Below are 24157 nucleotides of genomic sequence, written 5' to 3'. Positions count from 1 at the left end.
CCCCGATAGCTTGCCCCGCCCCCTCAGAGGGCAGCCACGCCTCCCTACCTGGTTCCACCCCCTACGCGTTGGGGGCGTTGCCCTCCGCGTCCCCGCTCCCGTAGCGTTCCCGCCCCGGAGCCGCCCCCCGCCGGCGGCCGGTGCGGAGCTGGGGGTGCGGCGCGGCGCCGTGCGGGCGGGGGGACCGCGGCCATGGTGGAGCGCGCAGACGAGGCGCCGCTGCTCTTCTGGGCCGAGGGCCCCGCCGTGTCGGCGCCGCCGCCCGCGGCCGAAGCGGACAGTGGCGGCGGCGGGCGGCGGCTCGGCGGCGGCTGGAGCGCGGGTCCGTGGGGCGACGCGGGGCCGGCGGAGGCGGCGGGGCCGGCGCGAACGGAGGCGGAGGAGGACCAGATCGTGGCCGTCTTCGTGGTCACCTTCGACCCCCGCACGGGTGAGCGGCGCCGGGGGCGGGCGGGACGGGGCGCGGGGGACCGGGGCCTGCAGTGGTCGGGCCTGGGCTCCCGGTGCCGCTGGCGTGAGATGGATCGGGGTCGGGGTGCCTGCGGCTTGCATCCCTCCTCCCGCGGGGACCGCTCCCCGCCCGCCGTTCGGGCAGCGTCGCCGGACCCCAGCGGAGAGCGGCCTGCGGGAGCCGGGCTGTACCTGCTCCCACGGGAGAGCGCTGCTTCCCGGCACTGCTGCCGGTCCCCCGTGCCCCGTCTGGCCTCCCGGGAGCGCCGTGCGGACTGGGGGCCGTGGGGGTTTGGCCGAAAGCGGAATATGAGGAGGGTTGTGTTTGGTCTCCATGTCGCCGAGAAGTTCTGACGGGAGGAAGGCGCCGCTGCTGGTGCCGCTCCGAGGAGAGCCGGTGAGCCGGGCAGGGGCGGACGTAGCACTGTCCCGCTGCGGGATACGGGACGGGGATCCTGCGGCCGGTGCTGGGGCACCCCCTGTGCCCAGCACTGCGTCCAGGCCTCAGGCTGAGCCTCTGCCCGGCGCTGCCTTGGCGGCACCAACCTGTTAGCAGCATCTCAGGAGCATCCTTCTGCCTCCGTGCTGTGGACCTGTCTGCACCCATGGACAGTGGGCAGCGGTGATGGCAGGTGTAAATCTGCCCGGCACGCAGGGCATGATCCCCAGCAGCAGCAGCTCGGCTATGTGTTTCTTGGTCACCTGCGTGTTTAGAGGTTGGGCTCTGGTAGGACCTCTGGGACTCCTAGTGCTTTGGAGTGGAGTGCAGTGATCCAGGGGGGCAGAGGAGACGTGTGAGGAAATGTTTTTTCCACTTTTCACTGCCATATCCATCTCCTTTGGCACTGTTGGACTTTGGTGTTGCATCACTTCTTTTACTGATGGAGGTTACTAATTTCAAGCCTGCAAATCAGCATTTCAGAAAACAACTTTGTATTCTTAGTCTTGCAGCTCTAGTGGTATCAACAAGACAGGATGATCTGACACAGGTAGGAAGTAGCACCCACCTTGCATCTGTTAACACAGGTACTATGCTTAGGGGTCCCAAGAGAGATCGTTGGGTCTTTCAGCTGCCTGGTACCAGCCTGAGGTGCAAAGGCATAGCTGAAAGTCTTGGTACAGCCAGAGAGCTTAGGAAGTAGCTGGGGAGGTGCAGAAGCCCATTTGCATCTAGTTTTGAGAATGAGCCCCTCTCTCTTCTGTAGACAGACACACTCTAAGTAAACCCATAGCAAAAGTACTGGAGACAGGAAGGAGCTCTGTGAAGCATGGTGAGCTTCTTCTGTTGGAAGGGGGAGGTAACAGACATCATGTTCACAAGAGGGTCCTGATAGTGAAGACTGAATCCTTGTCTTGAACTGAAAATCCCAAGGAGGCAGTGAAGAGAATGGCACCTCAGGTGCGATGTGTTGTCAGAAACGCACGCTGCGAGATAGCACAGCTGCTGCGTCCTGAAACACCAAAGGGCTTTTGAGAAGTTACCCATTTCATTCTGCATCATAGAGAGGTGTCTTCATTCTAGAGGTCAGAGTTTCTTGACTTATCGAAATTCAAAATGAGGCTGGATGTCATCTTTCCAACAGGAGATGGAAAGGGGAGGTGTTTCTCGTAAGTATCCAAAACATGGAAGAGTCTGGATGACTGCAGCAACGGGAGGTTGTATTTCAATCTGAGAGCATATGCCTTCTACGAAATGGTGAGATTTTCTTGGTTGGCAGAAAGCTGAGCTTTCTCAGGAGTTTGTGTGAACCAGCTGTTGCTTTGAATGCAGTCCAGGGAAAGTTGGGAAACAGCTCTTCTCACATCTGATGTGCAGTTACTGCTGGGTGTCATCAGCCTTGGAGTAGTCTTGTCAAGTCCTGCAAGATTCAGCCTCCCACTGCTGCTCAGTGCTGACACTGAATGCAAGGCGCGTGACCAGACTGTCACACCAGCAAATGTCAGCTCCACAGGTGGAGGACAAAGTGTCCAATGGAGGATGTAGTCTCAGAAGAAATATCTTCATGCTGCAGTGGTGTGGGCTTGCTAGGGTCAGAAAGAAGATACAGGAATTCCTGGGTCAACCACATCAGGTGGCTTGAAAGACTTCTGTAATGCTCATAACAGGATCTGGTCCTTGTGTGTGACTTAAAGGACATCATCCACTCAATGTCTGAGCTGGAAACCTGCTTGACCCTGCCCAAGCAAAGCACAGCAGACCTCCTTTGGTACCTTGCTTGGGCACGTGGAAGGCAAAATTTCTGCTGGTGGTTGGGATGGTAGTTATGCCAGGTAATGTCTACTCAAGTACAGGTGAGCAGTTGGATGAGAGGTGTTTTACAGTAGAAGCATGAAGTGGTTACTACACTAATAAAAATGTAACATCTTTCCTCCTAAATTTAGAAGGGCTTGAAGAAGGCAAGCTCAATGTATCCAGTAGTTATGGGGTACCAGGCCATTGTTACAGTTCTGTTGTCCCTGGGACTCTGTTGGTGCCTGTGTGAGTGGCCAAACATAAGAGCCAGAGGCAGCTTCTCAACCAGCGGTGCTGTCCTCACCTCCAACATGGTGAACCTTGTGGCACTTGAGAAGGAGCTCTTTGCACTGCTATTGAAAGGATGGCTGTTGCACTAATGCAGAAAGTGAACTGTAAATTAAGTGGAGAATTGTGGCACCCCGGGAGCCAATCGTGCCATCTGCTTGTTGCTCCCTGCGCTTTGGCAGTCCCCTCCTTCAAGGAGCGACAAGTTGGGAATGCTCTGACGCTTAAAAAGGTCTGAGTGTGGAGTCTGTACAAACTACCTTAAAGAGCACAGTCACAAGGGGCTTTAACAAGGCTGCTGAATTACCCAGTGAGAGTGTTCCCTTGGGCAGATGGTAACAGAAGACCCAATGCTCTCTTGGGCAGCAGTGGAGATACATCTGATAGGTGTGACTTACTTGGGATTAAGTTTGATCACGTCTGCTTTCCAAGATTCATGCTTGTCTTGGGTAAAGCAAGCAAAAAAAAAAAAAAAAATAGAGTGATCAATTTTGCTTTGGGGAAAGGGATAAAGAAAGATGAAGCAAAGTCCATGACCACATCTACTCTGTCAGATCAGAATAGCCTAAAAGAGGCTGCACCTTCTTAGCCCTTTTTCTGTGGTGGAGATGATGATGGTCAACCTTACAGAGGTCCCACACAGTCTGCTGGCTTAAAGGGTGATGTGAGTAATGGAGGGAGATGAAAAGAGAAGGAAGAAATCCATTTTGCACCAGTGAACATGCAAATACTCTGTTTTTCTGTCCTGCATTTCTTCCATGCAGGAAATGGAGCCAGTGTGATGGCTACATCACACTTAGTGCTTCTTGTGTCCTGGCACAACATGGTAGCATTTCACAGCTGCAGATCCTAAAGATCTTGGGAAACATCTAATGGTGAGGAGGGCCAGGTGATGACCACCAAATGCTAGTGCCATCATCATTTCTGTTAAGGATGTGAAAATCGAGGGGAGAGAAAATAGCAGAGGAAGAGGAAGAACATCCTTAGCTTTGCCCATCAGAAGCTGGGAGTGCTGGTTCTGACCTGGCCTGGAGCAGTGAGACGGCTCCCAGATCTGCAGATCTGACTCTCAGCAAAACCTCTCGCCTGCTCTCTAACACTGTGTGACTGTCACCTAGAAAGCTTCCCATGTACACAAGAGCTGCTTTCTGCGCGGAGAAGGGTAATGCTTCCTCTTTTTCTACAACATTGCTCCCTCCTCTGGTTCCTCGGGCAGGCTGGCAATCACTATCACGTCTGGGTGAAGTCTCTCCTTTGTTTGCTCTACTGTTTCACCAGGTCAGCTCTCTTTTTTCTTTTTATCTCCGCGTTTGTTCTCCAACTGCCACGTCGCCCGTACGTTCAGAGGGCAAGGTGGTGTGAGGAACGGCCAGGAGCGCAGGTGCGGGTTGCTTGTGTCAGCTCCCAGCGACAGATCTCAGAAAAAACAAAAGCTGTGTGATACGTGAACTGGTTTTGTGGTTACGCAGAGGATAAGGATCTGTTGGAAAGAGTCTTTTCCTTCCCTACTGCTGCAGAACAGGCACTGTTTGGGCCACATCCTCTTCAGTACCTCTGGAGTAGGTATTACACGTGATGTAGTGTTTTGTGACTAAACATAGTCAGTTTCCTTTGCTCGATGGTGCCCTTGCATATTGATCTGTTAATGTATAGGTAATGACCAATAAGTGATTCTCTGTTGTACAAGACTTAAAAGCGGATCTGGCCTTAACCACAGTTTTGTGGTTAAGAGACAAGAGTCTTAAGAGCTGACCTCCTCAGCCTTTCAAGGAAGGGTCTTGCACCTTTAAGAAGAAAACCAAACACACACACAAACACACACACACACACAAAAAAAACCCCTTCAAACAACAAAAGTCAACATCTATATATAATATGCAAAACCAACAGGGGACCGGGCAGGCTGACATGATGTCACTGGCTTTCTCTGCCAGCCTTTCACATGCCTCAGAAGCGAAGATGCTTTACAGCAGAGCTCTGTGGTTTGGCGTGTGATTGCACAGAGCTGTGCTGGGGGTCACGAGGCTGCCGCTGCTCTCCAGCCAGCCCGGCTCTGCGGGAGAGGTCCACTTGTGGGCTTAGAAGTGGTTAGTTGGATGCAAAACCCCTCCTGTTGCCGCACTTAATGCTGTTGGTTTTTTTGAAGTCCCTGCCAGGCAGGGCTGGGGGAGGTCTGCTGAATGCAGTATCTGTGTGAGAAGAAAAATAGCCTATTTAAATGTCAGTAGCTAAGCCCAACTCCTGTGTGAGAGTGCACGCATATACTTGTGCAGTATGAGTAATGGCACAACAGACAGGCTTCAGAAATGAGGCTTCATATTTAAATATCTCTAAAAGTCTCAGCACAGCTGGGATGCTTACCCTAAAGGGCGGTGGAAGGACTGTACCAGTAGAAAGCATCGTCATGGTGCATCTGCCATTGCATTATACTGAAGAATGTTTGTTTGCTTTGTTGTTAAAATGAAGTCACATTACTTCAAATGCCGTTGCTATGGGCAGGCTGACAGAAAGCAGCAACTCAGTGGGTAAACCTGGAGCACATCTGTGTGCACTGGGAAAGTCCAGATGAGCAGGTTTGGCTCTCAAGTGCTGCCATGGGAAAGCCAGGTAAGTCCTCCTTTTTTTGTCCATGGTAGACTTGCCAGCAGCAGGGCAGCACTTCATCAGCTTCAGGGACTTTTTGTAACTTCTCTGATACCATCTGTTCTAGGATCAGGCTCCTCAGGTGGCCTTTTCCACTGAACAACTGCATGCTTTCTGGCCGGGTTGGCAGGTGACAGAGGTTTGCTAATCTTGATCTAGCTTGTAATTTATGTGCTTTTTTTGTTTGGTTATTCTAGCATGCACAAACATATTGCATTACTTGGATCACCTCAGCCTGCATATAAAGCTTCAGCTAACTCCTCCTATCCTAAACTACACGTGAGAGGTTCCAGGGAAAAGCAGTGATGATTGGGATCCTGGCTTAGGGGCTCCTGTTTGACCCACCCTGCCAAGCATAGCCAAAGGAGGATGTTGATGGTAGTATGAGCTCTCACAGAAACTCATCCTAAAAAGCAGCAGTTTATATTTTGGGCTCTTTCTATACTGGATACTTATGTCGACAGCCTGAATGGAACAGCATTAATATCATAGCTCATCCACTGTCAGGTAAAACTGTAGGTGGTCTGTGATTAACTATATAAACCTACAAAATAGCACTAGCGTCAGAAACAACTCCAGAAGTTCTGCAATAACTGGGTGTTGTGCTGCAACAAGTAACGTTTGCAAGAGATATGTGGAGTACAGTATGTCACCTACTGTCTGTGACAATTTAGGAGTTCCAGAATTATGTTAGTGCACTGTAACTGGCATCCCAGTGATGCAGAAGCAACAACTTGCTGTTGCTGGTGTTTTCCCTTTAGAAGTGAGTGCTGTGTCCAAGTTTACCTGAATAAATTTGCTTCTCTACAGGCAACATGGTGGAGTGGTGTTTGCCCCAAGATATTGATTTGGAAGGTGTGGAATTCAAATCCATGGCAAGCGGGTCTCACAAAATCCAGTCAGATTTCATGTGAGTATGTCTGAGCTATATTCTTTCTCTTAGCTATATGTCTACACCACCATCTTTTAATTCAGAACATTCAAGAAAAATACCACCCATGAAGTTAAGTTCCTGTATAAATGTGCTGCTAAACTGTACCTGCCTGAGCCAAAGATACTCTTCAGATATTCTCAACATCATACTGAGTACCAGCGAGCTATGTGGAATCTGTGTGACAGCTTTGGTTGTGGAGGTCAACTGGTGAACGGGGCAGGCCAACTTCTCAGTGGTGTGCAAATTTTAATGCATTTTGTGTAGATTATAACTGTACTGCCACTATTGGAATTGTCAGCAGAGGCCTATGGGGAAGAGGAAAGAATGGCAGAACTGCAATGGGAAGGGTTTTAAAGGTACTGGAGTTAGAAAGAGGTTCTTAATTCTGGCAGTACTTTTGGATCCTTTAAATGAATCCTTGCACACTTTCTTCTTTGCTAGCTCCTTCCTTCAGTGGAAAGACATAAGCTAGGAATTTTCTGCGTTCCCATAGTTTTATACCCAGTGTTGCAATGCAGCAATATTTTGCAATGAATTGCAGTGTCACAGTTCCTTTTGGTCAGGAATAACAGTTACTTTCTCAAAGGCTCGTGAACTCACCCTTGCACTCAGCTAGAGTATGCCTGAATGTGCTGGCACCCAAAATATGACTAGGTAGCTAGACCATACTCACAACTTCATGCACTGCAGGCTCTTCTTCTTTGGAAGAAGGGTGCTGCATTGACTGGGCTCTGCATCCTCTGTAAGTCTTCCTTCCAAGTTCTTTCACTACCCGTGTTCCTTGCAAGACTGTGACATGGCCAGGAGGGGCTTTAGTGGTAGTGGCACTGGGAACTTTTCCCTTGAATGGTTTATCTCATTCCCAAGAAGGTTAGGACACTTAAGGCCTGCCCTCAGCCCTTCAGGTAGTGGGGTGCGATTTCAGGAGGTTCCCTAAAGAAGGAACTGTGTTCCTAAATCAGTATTTTTGGTGGTCATTTACCTTTAATTCTTCCCCTTGCCTCTTTTTAACAATATCCTTTCTGTCACGTTTGTCCCCAGTTATTTCCGGAAAGGGCTCTGTTTTGGTCTGGCTTGCTTTGCCAACATGCCCGTGGAGAGTGAGTTAGAGCGTGGTGCCCGCATGAAGTCCGTGGGGATTCTCTCCCCCTCCTACACCCTGCTGTATAGGTACATGCACTTCCTGGAGAACCAGGTCAGGTAAGTTCCCTTGGGAACAGAACCGGCCACTCCCCGTCTGGGAGAGGTAACGTTGCCTTGATGGAGAGCGGTTGTAGGTGTAAGAATTTGGCTACAATGCTAAGCTATGATTTCCTTGCATGACCGCTTCTCCAGAAAAAATTATGGGTTCAGAATGGGAAGAAAACAAGGAACTGATTAGGAATAGTCTGTTCATTGCGAACAGGCTTGTCAGATGCAATTCAAACCGTACTTATTTTGTGGGGACAGAAGAGTCATGGGGAGAGTTGAGAGGACAAGAAGTTCTCCTTTTCTCCTTCTGAAAATCATTTTACTAAGGGCTCACAAAAGGCTTCTAAACTGATGACGGTGATCCTGCCTAGGTGTGTGCCTCAGCTGTGCTGAGTGGGCCTGGCAGGGAAAATGGTGATGGTAGAAGGGAAACCTCTTCCTACCTGGGCAGATTTTAAAACAGGATCAGTCCTCTGCATACCTCAGCTGGCTGTCTGCCCGTGTCCTCTGCCTGCACTGAAAGCTGGTGTAACTCTGACGCTTCGGCTGCCCTCCTGGATAAGTCTGCGCAACCGAGGCACCCCAGGCACTTTTGCCAGCTGGGAAAGCAGATGCTGGCTGGGGGCAAGGCACTAAATCAGTCTGGAAACACTACAGATCTGTTTTTTCCTTTCTTTTCCAGACACCAGCTGGAGATGCCAGGGCACTACTCCCATCTAGAGGCGTTCTATGATGACAAGAAAGGAGTTCTCCCTGATAGCAAGGGCACCCCCACCTCTCAGCAACCTGTCCACTGGCTGCCGTCCATCCACAGATACATGTACCCAGAGATGAAGGTGAGGCAGGTGCTCTGAGGCTTGCAGGAATGTGCAGTGTGCAGCTGCTCCTTGCTGATGTCTCATACTTCTTTATATAAGCAGCCACTCCAGCGCTTTGTAAGCTGCTTTAGATAAATTTTGTTACTTGGACTGTTACAAGCTGCAGTTCTGTCGTTGCTGTGTGCTGGTCTTGCTGCCACATTTAGACAGAGCATCTGTGCATGTGTCCCTGTTTCACCTCTGAGCCGTTTTCTTCCCTTTCCCTCCACCTGCAGATCACACACCCTGCTGGCTGTATGTCTCAGTTCATCAAATTCTTCGGTGAGCAGATCCTCGTCCTCTGGAAGTTTGCCCTGCTGCGCAAGCGCATATTAATATTTTCACCGCCCCCAGTTGGAGTTGTCTGCTATAGAGGTATGTTTCCAGGGACACCGCAGAGCTCTGATGTAGTAGGCTGAAGCACTGCAGAAATGCCTGTGGGTACCAAGGGGACAGACATCATGCAGGTCTTCAAAATCTATTGTAACCATTCCTCGTGAAGACTGCATTTACCCATTTCCTACAAAATGCTTTTCTCCAGGCCTTTTGGATAAGGACATACCTGGCACTGTCAAATACAGTTCCTGTCAACACAGGAAAATAAGAGGGCTGAATGAATTTGTGGAATCTAGAACAGGGGGGTCCCCATGGGATAAATGATTATTTCCTATCCAAACCAGGATGACCTCACTTGAAAGGTTCTGGTGGTCAGAGGCATTTCAAAGCTCTCACCATTGTTTTCATAGAAGCGTGTGAGAGAACTGGGGGCTCAGAACATCCTTGAGGGAAAATGGAAAGCATCTCAGGATGTACTTCTCTTGTCCACAGTGTACTGCTGCTGTTGCCTTGCCAATGTTTCTCTGCCTGGTCTTGGAGGAACTGTCCCAGAGTCCAAACCATTCTTTTATGTGAATGTGGCAGACATAGAAATGCTGGAGACGGAAGTATCATATGTGGCCTGTAAGTATGATGGATTGGGCATGGCATTTTTAACTTCAGGCTGCAAAATGTCTTGAGGCACCAGACTGTGGAATGAAACTGGTGAGAAATAGGATGTGCATGGAATGGCTAACTATGAAAACAGGAGAGAACAGTTGGTCTGCTGGGAAAGCAACATGCTGCTCTGAAAAATCTTCTCTGGTTTTGACAGGTACAACAGAAAAGATCTTTGAGGAGAAACGGGATCTCTATGATGTCTATGTGGACAACCAGAATGTGAAGACACATCATGAACATCTGCAACCACTCCTGAAAATAAACAATGCTGACAAGGAGAAGTACCGACGGCTCAATGACCAGAGGTAATAACAGATGTCTGGGTGGTCCTGGTCCTGATAGGAGAGCAGTGCAACGTGGAATAAAGAGGACACTACCCATTTGTACTTTTTCTTCTTGTCTTAGTGTTTTCAAAGCTCATCTCTTTGAGATTCTGGTTCCACTGTAGCTGACTCTTATGACTGGGAACTCTGCACATGTGTGTCCCCTAACTTATGATTACTCTGCCAGTGAGCTGATGGAGCAGATAGAAGGCAGGAAGAGAAGAAGAGGTTGTGATTCACTGTTGGTTCACCACTCATCAGTAGCAGAACTGAAAACAGAGCCTGTTTTCTAGTCCAGTGCCTTATAAAGACTACTCTTTTGCCTCGGACATTGGGGCAACAGTGTTAGTCTGATTGGTCTCCAAGAAATGGATGTGAAAATTTAGTTGTAATCCTTGTCTAATTATGCTTTGAGGTTCACTGTAAGTATGTGCATTTAATCTGTCTCCCTTCTCTTAGGCAGATGTTAATGTATTCTCAAGAAGTGGGTGAGGACTGTAGCTCCTGTGAAGAGGACCTTTTCATCTTGTGAGTGGCTACCTCTAATGCTTAGTTGAACACTGTTATGTTTAGGGACCCTCTTTCACTGATTTCATGTTGCACTGGTTTCGCATATTATGAAACATTGTGGTTAACATAATTCCATAGTCAGCTCTCTTCTGCTAGGGATCCAAGAACCAAACTGGCTCTTCCTCTTCAGATCATCTTCCTTTCAATTTGAGAAGCCAAATGCAGCCATATTAGTCTCCACTGGGGTCTCTTAAATGCTGGGAGGGAGAAGCGAGTTTTAAAAACACAATTAGAAATGCAAGAATCCCCTCCCCTTTTTGGAAAACATGAGCACTTTTCATGCCGGAACATTTGGCTCAGGAAAGGACAATGTCTGTGGGAAGCATGCACTGCACCATGCAGGGGGAGGTAGAGTGTGGAGATAAGACCTGCATGTGAAGGATTGGCCCATTGATGTGCCTGCCTTTGTACTTGGCAAGCAGAAGAACCAGAACTGGGTGTAGAGCATGAGGTACAGACTCAGATGAAAGCCGCACCTCTGCCACCTTCACTGCCTGTTGCTGTTGTTCACAGTCTGCAGCAGGTGAGGAGGGGTGGGATGGAACTGTGGGAAGGGCTGTCAGGGCAGAGCTCTCAGTGTTGAGCTGCACAGATGCAGTCAGAGCTCTTCCTGAACAGCCTTGCACGTTCCTGGGAGAGCACCAGGTAAGAAGTAGCTCTCACTGCTGCGTTCTGTGCCAGCAATGGGCAATTTATTTACCTGGTGGCTTACCAGAGGGATGACAACACTGTTTCCTCCTTCACATTATGGGAGCTATAGGTCTGATGTACTCACTTGGTTACCGCAAAGTACACATTATCTGATAACGTGGCATGCTTCTGAAGAGCGAAACGCCTGCCATAAATCAGGCAGACAGAAGCATCGCTGTACGTTAAAGGTTACTGCTTTTTCTGTTTATTCTGAATCATCCCTAGGGCGGATGGAAAACTACTACAGTGTCACCTAAGAAGGTGGGATCTGTGATTAAAGGGGGTGACATGCAGTTCTGGGGCTCTGCTGCCTGTTTAGTAAATTTGCTGTCTTTTGGGGGCTCCAATGCCATCAACTTAGCTGATTTTATCCTATAGGTTTTTCATGGAGCAGAACAACCGTATATTTCAGACGCTGATGGAGGTGTCAGCCAGCCAGGACAAGACACTGACAGCTGACCACGCGCGAGGCATGGGCCTGGATCCCCAAGGGGATCGAAGTTTCCTTATGGACCTGCTGGAAGTGTATGGCATTGATGTTATGCTAGTCATTGACAACCCCTGTTGCACCTAAACCAAGGGCAAGAGAGACGGGGAGCAAAGATCCACTTTTTAAAGACTACCAGACATTGCTTAGGAGGATCACTGGAACTCACCACAGCCACTGGACGGATCTTGTTTTATTTAATAACTTTATATGGAGAGTATTTATAATTTTAAAACAAAATGTGATTTTTATTTTCTCCCCTTCAACGTCCCAATGAGTACCTCCTCCAGGCTTTTTGTTTGTTATTGTCTCCCATTCTTTTGTGGTTTTGTTTTGTTTAGATAGGACCAGTGGCATCCTCACTGTTGCCAGTGATAGCTAGGTTTTTGCCTAACCTGGATACCTGAGGGCTGAAGACTTCAGGAAAGCACTTTGTCTGGATGGGGACCAGTGTGAAAAGCTGTAGCTGAGCCCTAAAGACTCGACTGGAAAACCCTCCTATCATCCCCCTCTTCCACTTGGGGACTGAAGAGAGCTTCATAAAACATTTCCTGTCCTACCATGTTTATTGGTGGGGACAGTTAAACCAATGATAAAAAAAAGGACTCCTTTAAACACCCCTCACCCAGCTTTTAGCAGCTGAATTGGAATGGCAGAAGCAAGTCTGGGATAAGGGGGTGCTACAGGATCTTCTATGACTTTACTTACCAGAGTGGCATGGTTTCACTTCCAGCATTTGAGATGGTATAAACTGGCAAAGACTATACCTGCCTATTTCATAGCTGGAGAAGAGCACTATCTCTGCTTAATCCATTCCTTCTACATCCTCTGGTTTTCAGTTGCATCACACCTGCTGCTTCGGTTCAAAATCTTCAAACCAGCAAGACGGTTTCCCATTTAACAGGGGCCAACATCACTGAGCCACCTTGCAGTTGCCATGCTCTCCAGCCTCAGCTCAGATGGCGCTGGGCAGGACTGGGTTGAATAAGTATGCTCTAACTAATGTCCCTAGCCCTTCCTTTGTAGCAGATGGTGCTTGTCACTCCTTTGCTTTAACATTGTCTGTTGATCCTCTTTTTGTCGCGCAGCCTTCAGCACTGCCTGCCACTGTCCTTGGCTTTATGTGAGACGAGAACAGTATGTGACCTTTCAGCTGGAACAGCTTTGCAGTTCGCAGGGGGTTCACTTGGCCTTAGGGGTTCTTAACTGGCACAGCTGCTAAAAGCAATGTCTAACAGCCTTTCTTTTTTATTTCCCTGAGCAGAAAAGCTGTAGAACCACATGAACAGTGTTTCTCATTCTTGTGCTGTAGAAAGAACAGGATTCAGTTCACGCAGAGCCAACGGTTCCCTTCAGGATGGCTACCCCTGTAAGAGTAATCCAGGAATGATACTGTGGGTTCTTGGCGTGACATACCACTTTGCCCAAAATCCTTCAGCCAGTAGCAGCATCAGGTTTAGGCTAACTGTTCTTCCTGAACTGTGGCTACAGCTAATTACCTGCTGCTTCTACCATAATAGACTTCAGCACCCTTGGAGCCTTTTTGCAGTTTGTAGAAATACAAACTGTAGCTGATGTACCCATTTAGCCTGGCATTTTATAGGATGAGACAAGAGCCTCAACCACCAGAGTCTCACCCACTAGTTCTTTTTAAAATAGGTGAAGCAAACGTTCTCCAAGCAGACCTTCTGCGGTTTGTCTCCCTCTGGAAGGAAGGAGGCTGGCACGTCCTATTTTTCCTTGAAGGCTGCGTGCAGCAAAGGGGTAATTTTACTTGCTGTGGATCCAGAGGCTTTAGTGAGGTGTGGGATCAGGGGCCTCACAAGGCTTCTTGCACACTTTATTGGTATGAGCTTCAGTGTATTATGTTCTTGTGGTCTGGCTGTCTCTAAGCGGTTCCTCCCTTGCCTACTTTTTCAGGGCTTTGGATGTTTTTGTACAGGGGAAAACGCTGCTGCTTACATTGCCAGTTGCTCACAACTGTAACATAATGATCCTTAAATCTTTGGGGAAAAAATGAAGAAAGAGGAAGAAAATGGAGCTCAATATCACGTAATTGGAAAGACCAGTCTATTAAGGAAGGACTGATTTTAAAGTGACACCTCTAACATAAAAGTGGCCTGCAATCTCCATTCTTTTTTTTTCTCATTTCTACTTTAGGTTTAACATGCTGTTTGCAGTGAAGATCCCCAAGGAAGTAGAGCTGACACTTACTTAACTTCCTTCAGATATAAAAAAAGGAACTGAAATTGGTCTCTAGCAATTCTTCCTCTCACTTTCTTAAAGGCTTGCTACATAGTTTAGCTGTGGTCAGCTGTAAATGACTTTCTATTTTCTTTGATGTCAGTAGTTCTCCTGAACTAAATAGGAACAAACCTTTAGTTTGTTGCTGAAATTTTACAGCCTTTGCAGTCAGAGGCTTTCTAACACCTTGCATTGGCGTGCTACGTTCACAAGCTGTCAGAACATCAGGTCTACTAGACAGCGCTGCTAGAGCCCAGCAAGCAGAACCTCGCGAGATTAGTATTTGACATTTATTAAACCTTTGCTTTTCAGGAACTAGGTTTTCAGTTGCAAGCAGTAGCGTGGGTGCAGAAGCATCAAAGCAAGCAGATTACTGTAAAAGTAGCATCCATGCTACTTCCCAGCTGGATGGCTACCGCCTATTTTGCTCTTCCTTGTAATTTTGCTTCTCTACAGCCTCTCTTGGCAGGTGACCGCTACAAAAGTCAGGAATTTGCCAGACAGAAAACAGAACAAAAAGACTTATCTGTCCTAACCTTTTTTGATTCACTGCGAAAGGACTTTCCACCTGCACCTTCCTTTTCTAATAGACACTACTTTTATTGTTATCACATGTGGAAAATCCTTGGTAAATGTGTAACACAAATAGCCACAGCTTGGGCCATGAAGGCTTGATCAGCAGGCATTTTCTGTGTGGAACCAGCTTCACTGAATCTTGCCCTTCCAGAAGATTATAACATAATTTAAGGTAAAAGAACTAAGTACAGACATTTAAAGTTCCCTCCTTGACACTTGCTAGTTGCTTTTTTCAACACTAGCAGCTGGAACAGAGGCAGTTAGTTGGTGTGTTTTGAATTAAAGGAGGGAGGAAAGTGTGGCGTAAGGTAGGAGATTGCTGATTACTGCGAAACCCTCTTCTGTGTTTGAAGTACTTTGCCATTACAGTGGTGCCTTTAATTTCTTTGGTGTGATATCTCTGGTCAGTTGCTTGTGATCAGAGCCCAGGCTGAATGGTGGTTACAGTAACCAGGTATGTCCTGTGCCCTGGTAGACAAAATCTGGGATGTTCCTCTCTAACGCCCAAGTCATAGTACAGCTATTGGAGCTTCTCAGTTGGTACTTGTTTGAGTTTAGGCAGGAGAGTAAGAGCTTCATAGCTGCATCTTAACACAACTGGCACTTGAAATGTATAATCAAGTAATGAATTACTATTGCACATACAATCTAGATTGGAGGGTAAAACCTGAGAAATAGAAGCTAGGTTTTTCAATCTGAACAAAGGATACCCTGCCAGATACTTAAATCATGCAGAAGTCTTTTCACTGCAAGGTTAGGCCAAGCTGCATAGAGACAAGTACAATGAAAACTGTAATGGATACTAGGAGAAGGGAATTTTACTGAATTAAGAGTTCAGATTTCTTTTCTAGCATATACAAAGTAGTCACTCTCATGTATGTGAGAGCTAATGGTCATGGTTGTCACAGGAGAGGAGCTCACGTAGCCAGCATCCTTACGGGCAGAAGAAAGTTCCATCACATTTTCAAGAGAAAGCAGCTTACTCTACAGCTTCTTCCATTTTAAGATTAACGGGCAAAAATGCAAAAAGCGGCCCCCTTGGTGACAGACTATGCAAGGGACAGGCATGCTTTGCTCTGGGAGGGGGAAAGACAGTGGTTTCTGGAATAAGAAGAGGGCAAAAGCACTCTGCACTACTGCAAAAGTTTAGGCACAAAGCATGTGTACTAACCCAAATTCTCTCCTCATAACTCTAAGTTACTTGCAGTCTCCTTTCTGTGCCCCCACTGTCCAAGCTAGTGGCCTAGTGATTATGGGAGAAGACAATACAAACGTCTTTTGCAAGGGAGTGGAATGTACTGACTTAACAGAATGATATGTCTGTCTAGAACAGGGTACAGAATGCCTGTGAACCAGAATTTCAGGTCTTGGTTAATGCAACGTGCCATTCAAATGGGAATGTTTAATTGTGGTTAAAATAAACAGGTGCCTTGGGCTGGTCCATCATGAGGCTGCTATCCTTTTTATTTATGTTACAGTATTTTCAGTTCTTCTAGAAAGGACTGGAAGTTGAAGCCAGGATAAGTATTTTCACAAGTGGGATGTGGGATTCTACTCCTCTTTCCTGTCTTTGTATACAAAGAAAGTTGTCTGTCTTGCTGTCAGACAGAAACATAAGAACTAAGTCCATTCCTCAACACCATAGGCAATGGGTTCAGTGTATGTAATAGTCCCCTCACATCTCCCCTCAGAATGTTGCATTTCAGAGGTCTAGAACCAGCCCATACTGAGAGACCTCTGAACTGTAGAGGAAGGGGAAAAATTACTTGAATGGTATTTATACAAGCTACTCAACTTCTGCTGATATGAACACACTAATAGCAGCTTGTGTCTCAGATGAATCTTGGTACTTTAACATCACAACAGCATTAACAGCACCAATTCTGAAGGGAGCTCTTGGTTACCCTCAAGCAAGGAATCACATTGCAATGGGAGCCCGGCATCTGATACTATGGAAGAGAATTTGTCATATTGCCTGTAAAATTGTGCAGATGAACCAGAAGCTAGTGCCCGTCATCTCACCCCTTGCACCAGGCTGGTTGTAGTTCTAACACCTCTGATGTTTGCATCTTGCAGATGTGTGGTTGCTCCCATAGGCCTGTGGCTGTGTAGAGAAACTGCTTACTAAAAAACATGGGTATTTTTTAATACAATTAAAGCTTACCTTTTTGAAATGGCTGCTGCCTTGTCTTTCCTGCCACTTGAGGAAAAACAAAACTAAACACAAAAACATTGCTGATTTTATTACAGAAGCACCAGCTTGAGCAGAAACTCATTTGGTGAGAACTGCCCCTGACTCTGAATGAGCCAGTGGCTGCAGAGCAATGTTCTAGGTGTCTCTGTGGCAAGCAAAAAGAGCAGAGCACGGCCAACGTGTTCCTTGGACAGTGACCCAGGGCGACACTGGGCACTCTTAGCTGCTGCAGATCAAAAGAAAGACAGCACAACACAGGCCCTATCACCAGCATAACTATAAAAAAGGACTAGCAGGCTTCCACTCCCCTAGATCTTTGCCAAGACATGGATGAGAGCTTGCCCCAAGAGCTCTGGTGGTGAAGTTTCTCCACACTATAGTCAAGGGAAGGGCAGCATTCAGTTTGGTTCCAGCATCATGCAGAAAACCAATTCTACTTCCCCTTTCAAAGCATTTTTCCTTCAGCAAGGCTCCAGCAGAGGATGCTGTAGCAGCAGCAGCCAGGATGCAGTCTTTAACAGAGCTGCTGTAAGTCAATCCACTAATGTCCTTGTTTCAATTACAGCAAAGAATCAACAGATTAACTTAGACTAGATCACAGTGTAACACAGGAACTACGTACAACCAACCATCACATCAGAAAAATAAGCTTTTTTTTTTTCCAGTAAGCAAGGCAGTCATGTGCACTTCTAAGTTATAATAAGAAGGGCAGCAGGTAACCTTGCCTAAGTCAATAATATTTCCTTTCAGCAATTAAAGTGAAGCTATAAACAAAAGCTCAGAAAAGCAACAAAACTAATTAAGGTACTGAGGCTCAAGGGGATGTAGGTTGCATAAGAAGTGGTGAGCACTGTTTATATTCGAAAAGAGCAACCAGACACAATGAGTAATAGAAGTTATTTGGATGCCCATATTTGTGCTATAGTACTACAGGAATAAAAGGCATACTTACAAAAAAGACTCATCTGGCTTGTTGAAGAGTCTTTCCACATGTACTTCATAGAGCTTTGAGTCAATTATGCCATTTTCCAATTTGCTTCTGTATAACATACCTAAACTTGACCAAAGGAATGTATTTCTACTATATTATTAACTGGAACTCTGTGCTGTTTAATCTGGCAGGGTGAAAAAAAAAAACAACCCACAACAAATAACCAAATATATGTGGGGAATTTTTAAACTTCCTCTGAAGCTTTGTATCACTGATCTGCACTTTATTTTGTGACAGAGTAGATAACCAACCACCTGTTTTAATGTGGCAATTCCAACATTTCATGGACTTCCGTTATTCTCCCAAAATATTTTTTTCCAAGATCCCAGGTCTCGTGAGATTTATACATAGATAAAGTAGACCTAAACTCTTATAACAAGACAAGTGTGCTTTCATTTTAATTTAATATACAATTGCAGTAAAGCAGTAGCATCTGGCACACAGCACTCAGCCTGCAGTGCTGTAAATGGAACACTGATGACTTCTTTGGGGAAAGAAAAAGATGCCATCAAGTTAGCAAGTAATTCTCAGAATTTTCATTTGCATTTTTAACCCCCTTTGAGACTAGCCAAATCAGCCACTTCAAATGGAAGTACCTTGCACATTAGTCTGGTGGGGCTCATCAAGTCAGTTAGGTCTCATGTGCCTTGTCAAGACCCTGATAAGAGTGGTAAACACTGGCCCTTTTGACAGGAATTCTCATTGTACCACTGCAGGGAGAACCTGCTCCTTCACTCTGGGATCACAGAAGAACCGGAGTTTCCGGGGCAGTAGCTTCACCTCCACAGGCATCGCTTCGTGCTCCTCATTATCGATGCCAAAGGATCCCTCAGTGCCCTGTGTACAGATAACGGTGCTGATCAGGGTTTAACAGAAAACATATTATTTCAGCAATGCTGTAATACTGATACCTGACTTTACTAATAGACTCCAGTTGAATACTTAGCTGAGTCTCAACCAAGGTGCCCCCCTCACCCTATGCCTTCCAGCCCATTTGGTCTCAACATAGTGAGAGCTACCCTTCACTCCACATAATATATTAAGAGTTTCTTGCATAAGATGTAACCTCACTAAGTTGCTAATTGATGACAATTAAGCGCTAGGGAGCTTTAATGACCCACGTTGCTTATAGTGAAGGATTCTTTGCTATTGGAACTACAATTATATGCTCTTAGATCTTGGTCTGCCAGTGGTGACACAAGCTAATCAGCAGAAGTGCCTGATAAATAACTCCTATTAAATCCATGTCACAAACACCTTTTGGTATTGTTTTACTATATTGATCTGAAACGTGAGATGCAAAATAACTCATAGGTCAGGAATCACTCAGCAGTAGAATTTTCTTGAGTGTTTTCTGTAATGCTGATAAAGTTAGCAATGATTAAAACCATTCATCAAAATGGCAGGTTGACTTTACCTAAACACATTTGGTGACTGCTTTGCATGCACATGACTCAAGGCAGGGCTATGTTGCATGGATACTCAAACTATCTCCAAGTGAATTGGTACACCAGGACAGCACAGATTAGAGACAGCAGCATAGGTTCTGGAAGTCAGAGGATCAAAATATCCCACTCCTCTGCAAACCTGGCGAGACTCATCCCAGCTGCCTCCAGTTCCTTCATGACAGCGAGGTCAAGGGACTGAACAGCTCTGCTTTGCACCATGCACATGTACTGTCTTTGCAGCAGCTGCAGTATGAAGAGTTCATTTTATGCCACAACCTTACTTACGGCTCAGCTGTACTCAGCCCAGCACTCCACAGTATTCTTTCAGAATCACAAAACTGCCGATATGAGTTCAATGCAAGTATTAGGATGCTGGCTAATCATGACATTATAATTCCTGATTTTCACTTCGTAGCCACAGATTTTTTTTTCACTGTTTTGTATCACTGATCTGCGCTGCACGTTTTGTTCTCTCTTAATATGAAATTATTTTACTGAATGATAAATCATTTGAAAACAGTAATTATCTAGAAGATTGACTTCACATCCTTGCAAAAACAAGAAACAGTTCTCCCCAAGGCTGCAACAGCAGCCTCTTCTTTACAAGAGGCAATGGATGACTAATCTAAACTATATTAACAGACACAGTTTTGACTTCTTTTTCAGCCTCATCTATTCGAGGTTTCAAGAAACTTCACTGTAGTGATCTGAGCCTCACTGCCTTGTGTCACCCTCCTTGGTCTCCATAAAGCTTCTAATGTTTATCTTCTCTGCAGCGCAATCCCATCTAGTGTAGAATGTAGACAAGGAATTCAGTCTTCAATACTAAGAAGAAGGTGAGTATATGCAATACACCTGAATAAGAGACCTTTTACAACCACCGCTGCTGTCTACATAAAAGATCTGTCACTATTTACTGGCAGAATGAAGTTCCCTCTCTGGTTTACAGACCACTTAGGCAACTTCCAGTACGTGTCTCCTTAGTAAGGAACTGAGTTGCCACACTGAGAAACTGAGTGTCTGGCAGGGTAATCAACCTCCCAGGCTTGGAGTAGACATTTCTTAATGTGTAGCATCAACTGTCATGAGGCAATAAATAAGAGTTTTCCAGCTCCCTCAGCTTCTCACCTCTGGAAGTTGCAAGATGCATCTGCTGGCTTGGATGCACTGACTCCCTTCAGGGCACGTATGCGGATCACGCATCTTTTGACTCCTGTTCAAACCAAAAGACAGGTAAGGAGATGATTCTCTAGAAAACAGCTATCTTTAGGGATGACACATCATTGTGGGTTGGCAAGTCACTATGCATTTGGTAAACTTAGAAGTTATGAGTATATACAAATACTTGTGGGTTTAACAGTGAAAAAGTAACATAGATATATCCTCTTCAGCTGTATTTAATACACATGACAGTATGCACTGACAACCTCCAACCAGCTTCAGCTCTGAGGATCACTGAATATATTTGAAAATAACTTTGTATATTTGAACATACAGCAGTTTTGTGCTCCTCACTTTCACGCAGACCTGTACAACTCCTGCAGTCATTGACTACCATCTCCTCATATCTCATGCACCCACATAACTTACCAGCAACCTAAAAAAAGTAAGCCAAAAAACCTGATAGAATTTTAGTTATACTGAACCACTAAACTCTTGTCTAAACAACCACCAAAAAAGCCCAGCTCTCACATCAACACCAGTCAGCATGAAGTTTCTTACTAGTTACTTTTATATCATTCCTGTGAAGAAATCCCAGAACATCATCATTTTATCCCTTCCAAATGAAACACCCATTTCTGTCAGATACTCTCTCTCTCTTTTCTGGTGCCTGTGAGATTCTTATTTACATACTGTAGTCAGAGAAGTGCTACTTGCCTATTTCTGCTGGTGTTGAATGGGAGCAAATAGAAGGCAGTTTCCTGTCTTAGAAAGCTGCTGGTGCAAGTGCAGTTTGGTATTTCTCAAGAGTACGGTTGCTGTCCTGTCACCAGATCAACTGTTAAAGAACAGAGTGTTGCAAATCCTTTTCCCAGGGTGTGCTGCTGCAGAATAAGCACAAGCTCTTGGGTATGCTGACCTAACTCTGGCCTCCTGGCTGAGAACACACACAACCTTTTGGCTGACCTTTGGCAAAAGCTACGCTGTACCCTAGGCAGTAACCCCTAAGTTTGTACCCCTCTCCAGACAGGCAGCAACACACAAAAAGCCAAGAGGACAGCAGAGAGTTACAGCGTCAATATCTCGCAGCTCTCAAGCATGGCAGAATTATCACAAATATTCCAAATATTCAATGCCAGCTGCTCCCAACTTCTCTGTCTTTTCTCTAGACTGATATGAAAGAAGAGTGTTTAAATATTGCCCAGAAAAGAAGTCAAAAAAACACATCAGAAACTCCCTATACACCAAGCATTCTATGCCCCGAAGAATGCAAATGCTGCTTAAAATCACAGAAAATCCCAAAGAACATGAGAACAGGGCACTGAAACAGGAGGTTATAATCAAAGACAAAGGAAGTAAGCTAAGATATTAAAGGAAAGGGTAGAGAAGGACAGAAGCAATACTAACTGTGGAAAGTTTGAGTTTAATCAAATATGTATATACTAAAAGATTAATGAGTGAATGTGAGGGAATTAAACATCCTCCCAGCAATATAAATTATAAATCATTGATGGCATGCAATACTGTCAGTTTATACAGTACAAACAAACAGCAAGATTCCCTGCTTAAAGTTTAACCTGCTCAAAGTTCCAGATGTTGCAGTCTAGTGAACAAAGATTGTTTTGGTCCACAAACTGAAGCTCTATATAGAGGCAATTATTGGGTGAAGGTAAACTCAAAAGAGACAAGACCTGGAACTAAAGATCAAAAGCAAATGCTGGTGGAAGCAAATAGACACAACTCCACTTGCAGTGATTGCCTCTCTAGTGACCCAGCATAAAAGGATCAGAAATTGTTTCCATTTGATTCTACAGCTTACTCAAGACAAGACAGCAAAGTGAAACAGGAGCAAGACCAAAGCCTAACAGCAACAGTTTCAATTGATTGTTTTATCCCACTCCATACACTGAATTACAAAAATACAGGCAAAGGGAGAACCAGAACACCTATTACAGACAACATACAATTTTAACCTAGTTAAACCCAGAAGCAGCCAACATGAAAAGATTCAGAGTAAGACTCCAAAAAAAAAAACCCCACAAAACAAACACCAAACAAACAAAAAACCACATAAAATACCAGTCTTCTGCATCATTGCTGGTAACTGTGTTTACGCCCTGGAATTAAAGTTCTCCATACTTTCATGTACAGAATTTTAGCTGGCTATCAGGATGTGGATTACTGGTGCTACACTCTCCAACCCTGCTCTCCTTCTCTCCTGCACTTCTTAGTAAGCACCACAGTGTAACCACCTGTTCTTCTTCCACCTCGTCTTAAACATCAGCTCCACCCCTGCTGTACCCTCTTGTTCACACAAATCTGATCTGCAGCCCGAGGGCACTTATATATACACCTGGGATGACCTACTCCTTCCCTTGAAATCCAGCAGCAGTTGCCCTCCAGCACTCTGATGCATCCCCCACCACTGCCAGAGCCTGCATGGTAGTTTCCTGCTGGATGTGTGGTTTCCTCTGTGTGATCCAGCAGTTCTGATCAGCTCATGCCAGTGCCCTCTTCAATTAAAAAAATATATATGTATGTACTGATACAGTATTTTCCCTAAAAATCTTTTCAACACCCCAAATTCTGGTGGAGTTTAAAATTATGCATTAAAAAAAAAAAAGAACTTCATCACACATTTCCAAAGTCAAAAGCTGTTGGTGCTAGGCAATGGGGAGCCCCTAATAATGGGCTTGATTTAAACCCAGCTGCCGAAGGGCATTGTGCAGTGAAGAGCTTCTCTGAACACCCTGATTTTGCCTTGGAAAAACAGGGCACATTTTTTCTGTTCTGACGCCAATCTGCAGGACTAACCAGTCCTTCCCACTGCTCCGCACCCCTTACACCTCTCTTTCTCTTTCTTTGTTACCTACAGACTTTTGGGCACTATTTAGTCAAAAGAGCTTGTTTCTTTGAACTTTGCTTGAACAGCAGCTCAAAGCTTTTGGTACTGCCTCTAATTAGCTCTAGCCAGCAGGGCATGTTATCTCTCATCAGAGGCTTTTTCTGCATGACAGTGTAATTGCAGTCAGAAAATGCGACATATTACTGTGTGGAGCATGTCCAGTCCACACAGGAGACATTCTTTACAGTGGATGTACACTCAAATACCCCTCCCTTAAATCACACAAATTCATTCACATTTTGTCTCCTAGCGAAGCATCCAAGGACCCAGCACAGCATTGCCTTTGTCTCCCCCCTTTAAGAGGCCAGATTCCTCTTGCTCTTAATGGGAAAATCTCCTCCTTGTTTCCTCCTGTAGCCTTCAAGGCAAAGATTTCAGTACAAAACAACCTATGGTTCACATGGCTCACGTAATTTAAAAGCATTTCCAGGTGGCAGCCTGACCTACTGCGTATGCATAGGTCAGAAGATCCTATACCCACTGAGGCTCATGGGATGCTCTAATAAGGGGCCTGCTGCTGAGATTAGTTTCATAAACAAGACATACACACAGGAATTTTTAGGGTGACAAGCAGCAGGTGAAAATGTGTTGAAATCTTCTTGCTGATTTCACTAGGGGGAGCTCTAAGACTAGAAAACAGTATTAGTGAATAAAAATGTAACATGCTGAAGAGTATTCTTGGATTTAATAGGAAACTCTGTTGCTGGTAGAAACTGCACTGAAGATGCAATGTGGGACTGTATGGAGGAGCTGGAAAGAGCAGCTCAGATTCGCATCTGGTGAGAGCAGGGGAAACAAGCACACTACCAGACAACCTTCCAAGCACAAAGGAAGCAAAACACATTCACTTTCCCTCACATGCTGCTTCTTCATACCTACAGCCTTTATACTCCACAAGCAAGCAGCACCAATACATTTGCTTAAAGTCCGTCTTTCAAACCACATCTTCCAAAAGCATTTCCAGCTCAGACCTAAT

At 45.7% G+C, this 24157-nt stretch overlaps 2 protein-coding genes across 3 annotated transcripts in view; one reads left to right on the top strand and one right to left on the bottom strand.

Moving 5' to 3' along the window:
• The first annotated feature begins 99 nt into the window (after positions 1 to 99).
• Positions 100 to 16656, top strand: DENND11 (DENN domain containing 11). The gene is made up of 9 exons (XM_065038752.1): positions 100 to 430; positions 6425 to 6524; positions 7590 to 7748; positions 8422 to 8575; positions 8833 to 8971; positions 9425 to 9556; positions 9747 to 9897; positions 10375 to 10443; positions 11554 to 16656. Exons 1-9 carry the CDS (start codon positions 193 to 195, stop codon positions 11747 to 11749), a joined length of 1338 nt encoding a protein of 445 aa, XP_064894824.1. The 5' UTR covers positions 100 to 192; the 3' UTR covers positions 11750 to 16656.
• Positions 16657 to 17869: 1213 nt separating this feature from the next.
• The window catches only part of AGK (acylglycerol kinase), a 38443-nt gene continuing 32155 nt past the window's right edge, over positions 17870 to 24157 (bottom strand). For both annotated transcript variants that reach the window (XM_005513851.3, XM_065038769.1), the window contains exons 14-15: positions 20244 to 20328; positions 17870 to 18504 (exon numbers count right to left, since the gene is read on the bottom strand). In XM_005513851.3, the coding sequence (XP_005513908.1) occupies positions 18367 to 18504; positions 20244 to 20328 (223 nt within the window). In that variant the 3' untranslated portion in view covers positions 17870 to 18366. The remainder of the gene's footprint in view (positions 18505 to 20243; positions 20329 to 24157) is intronic.

The sequence above is a fragment of the Columba livia genome, chromosome 1 (genome assembly GCF_036013475.1).
Source record: "Columba livia isolate bColLiv1 breed racing homer chromosome 1, bColLiv1.pat.W.v2, whole genome shotgun sequence".
In the NCBI taxonomy this organism is placed as follows: domain Eukaryota; kingdom Metazoa; phylum Chordata; class Aves; order Columbiformes; family Columbidae; genus Columba; species Columba livia.
This window is presented reverse-complemented; position numbering and strand designations above follow the sequence as displayed.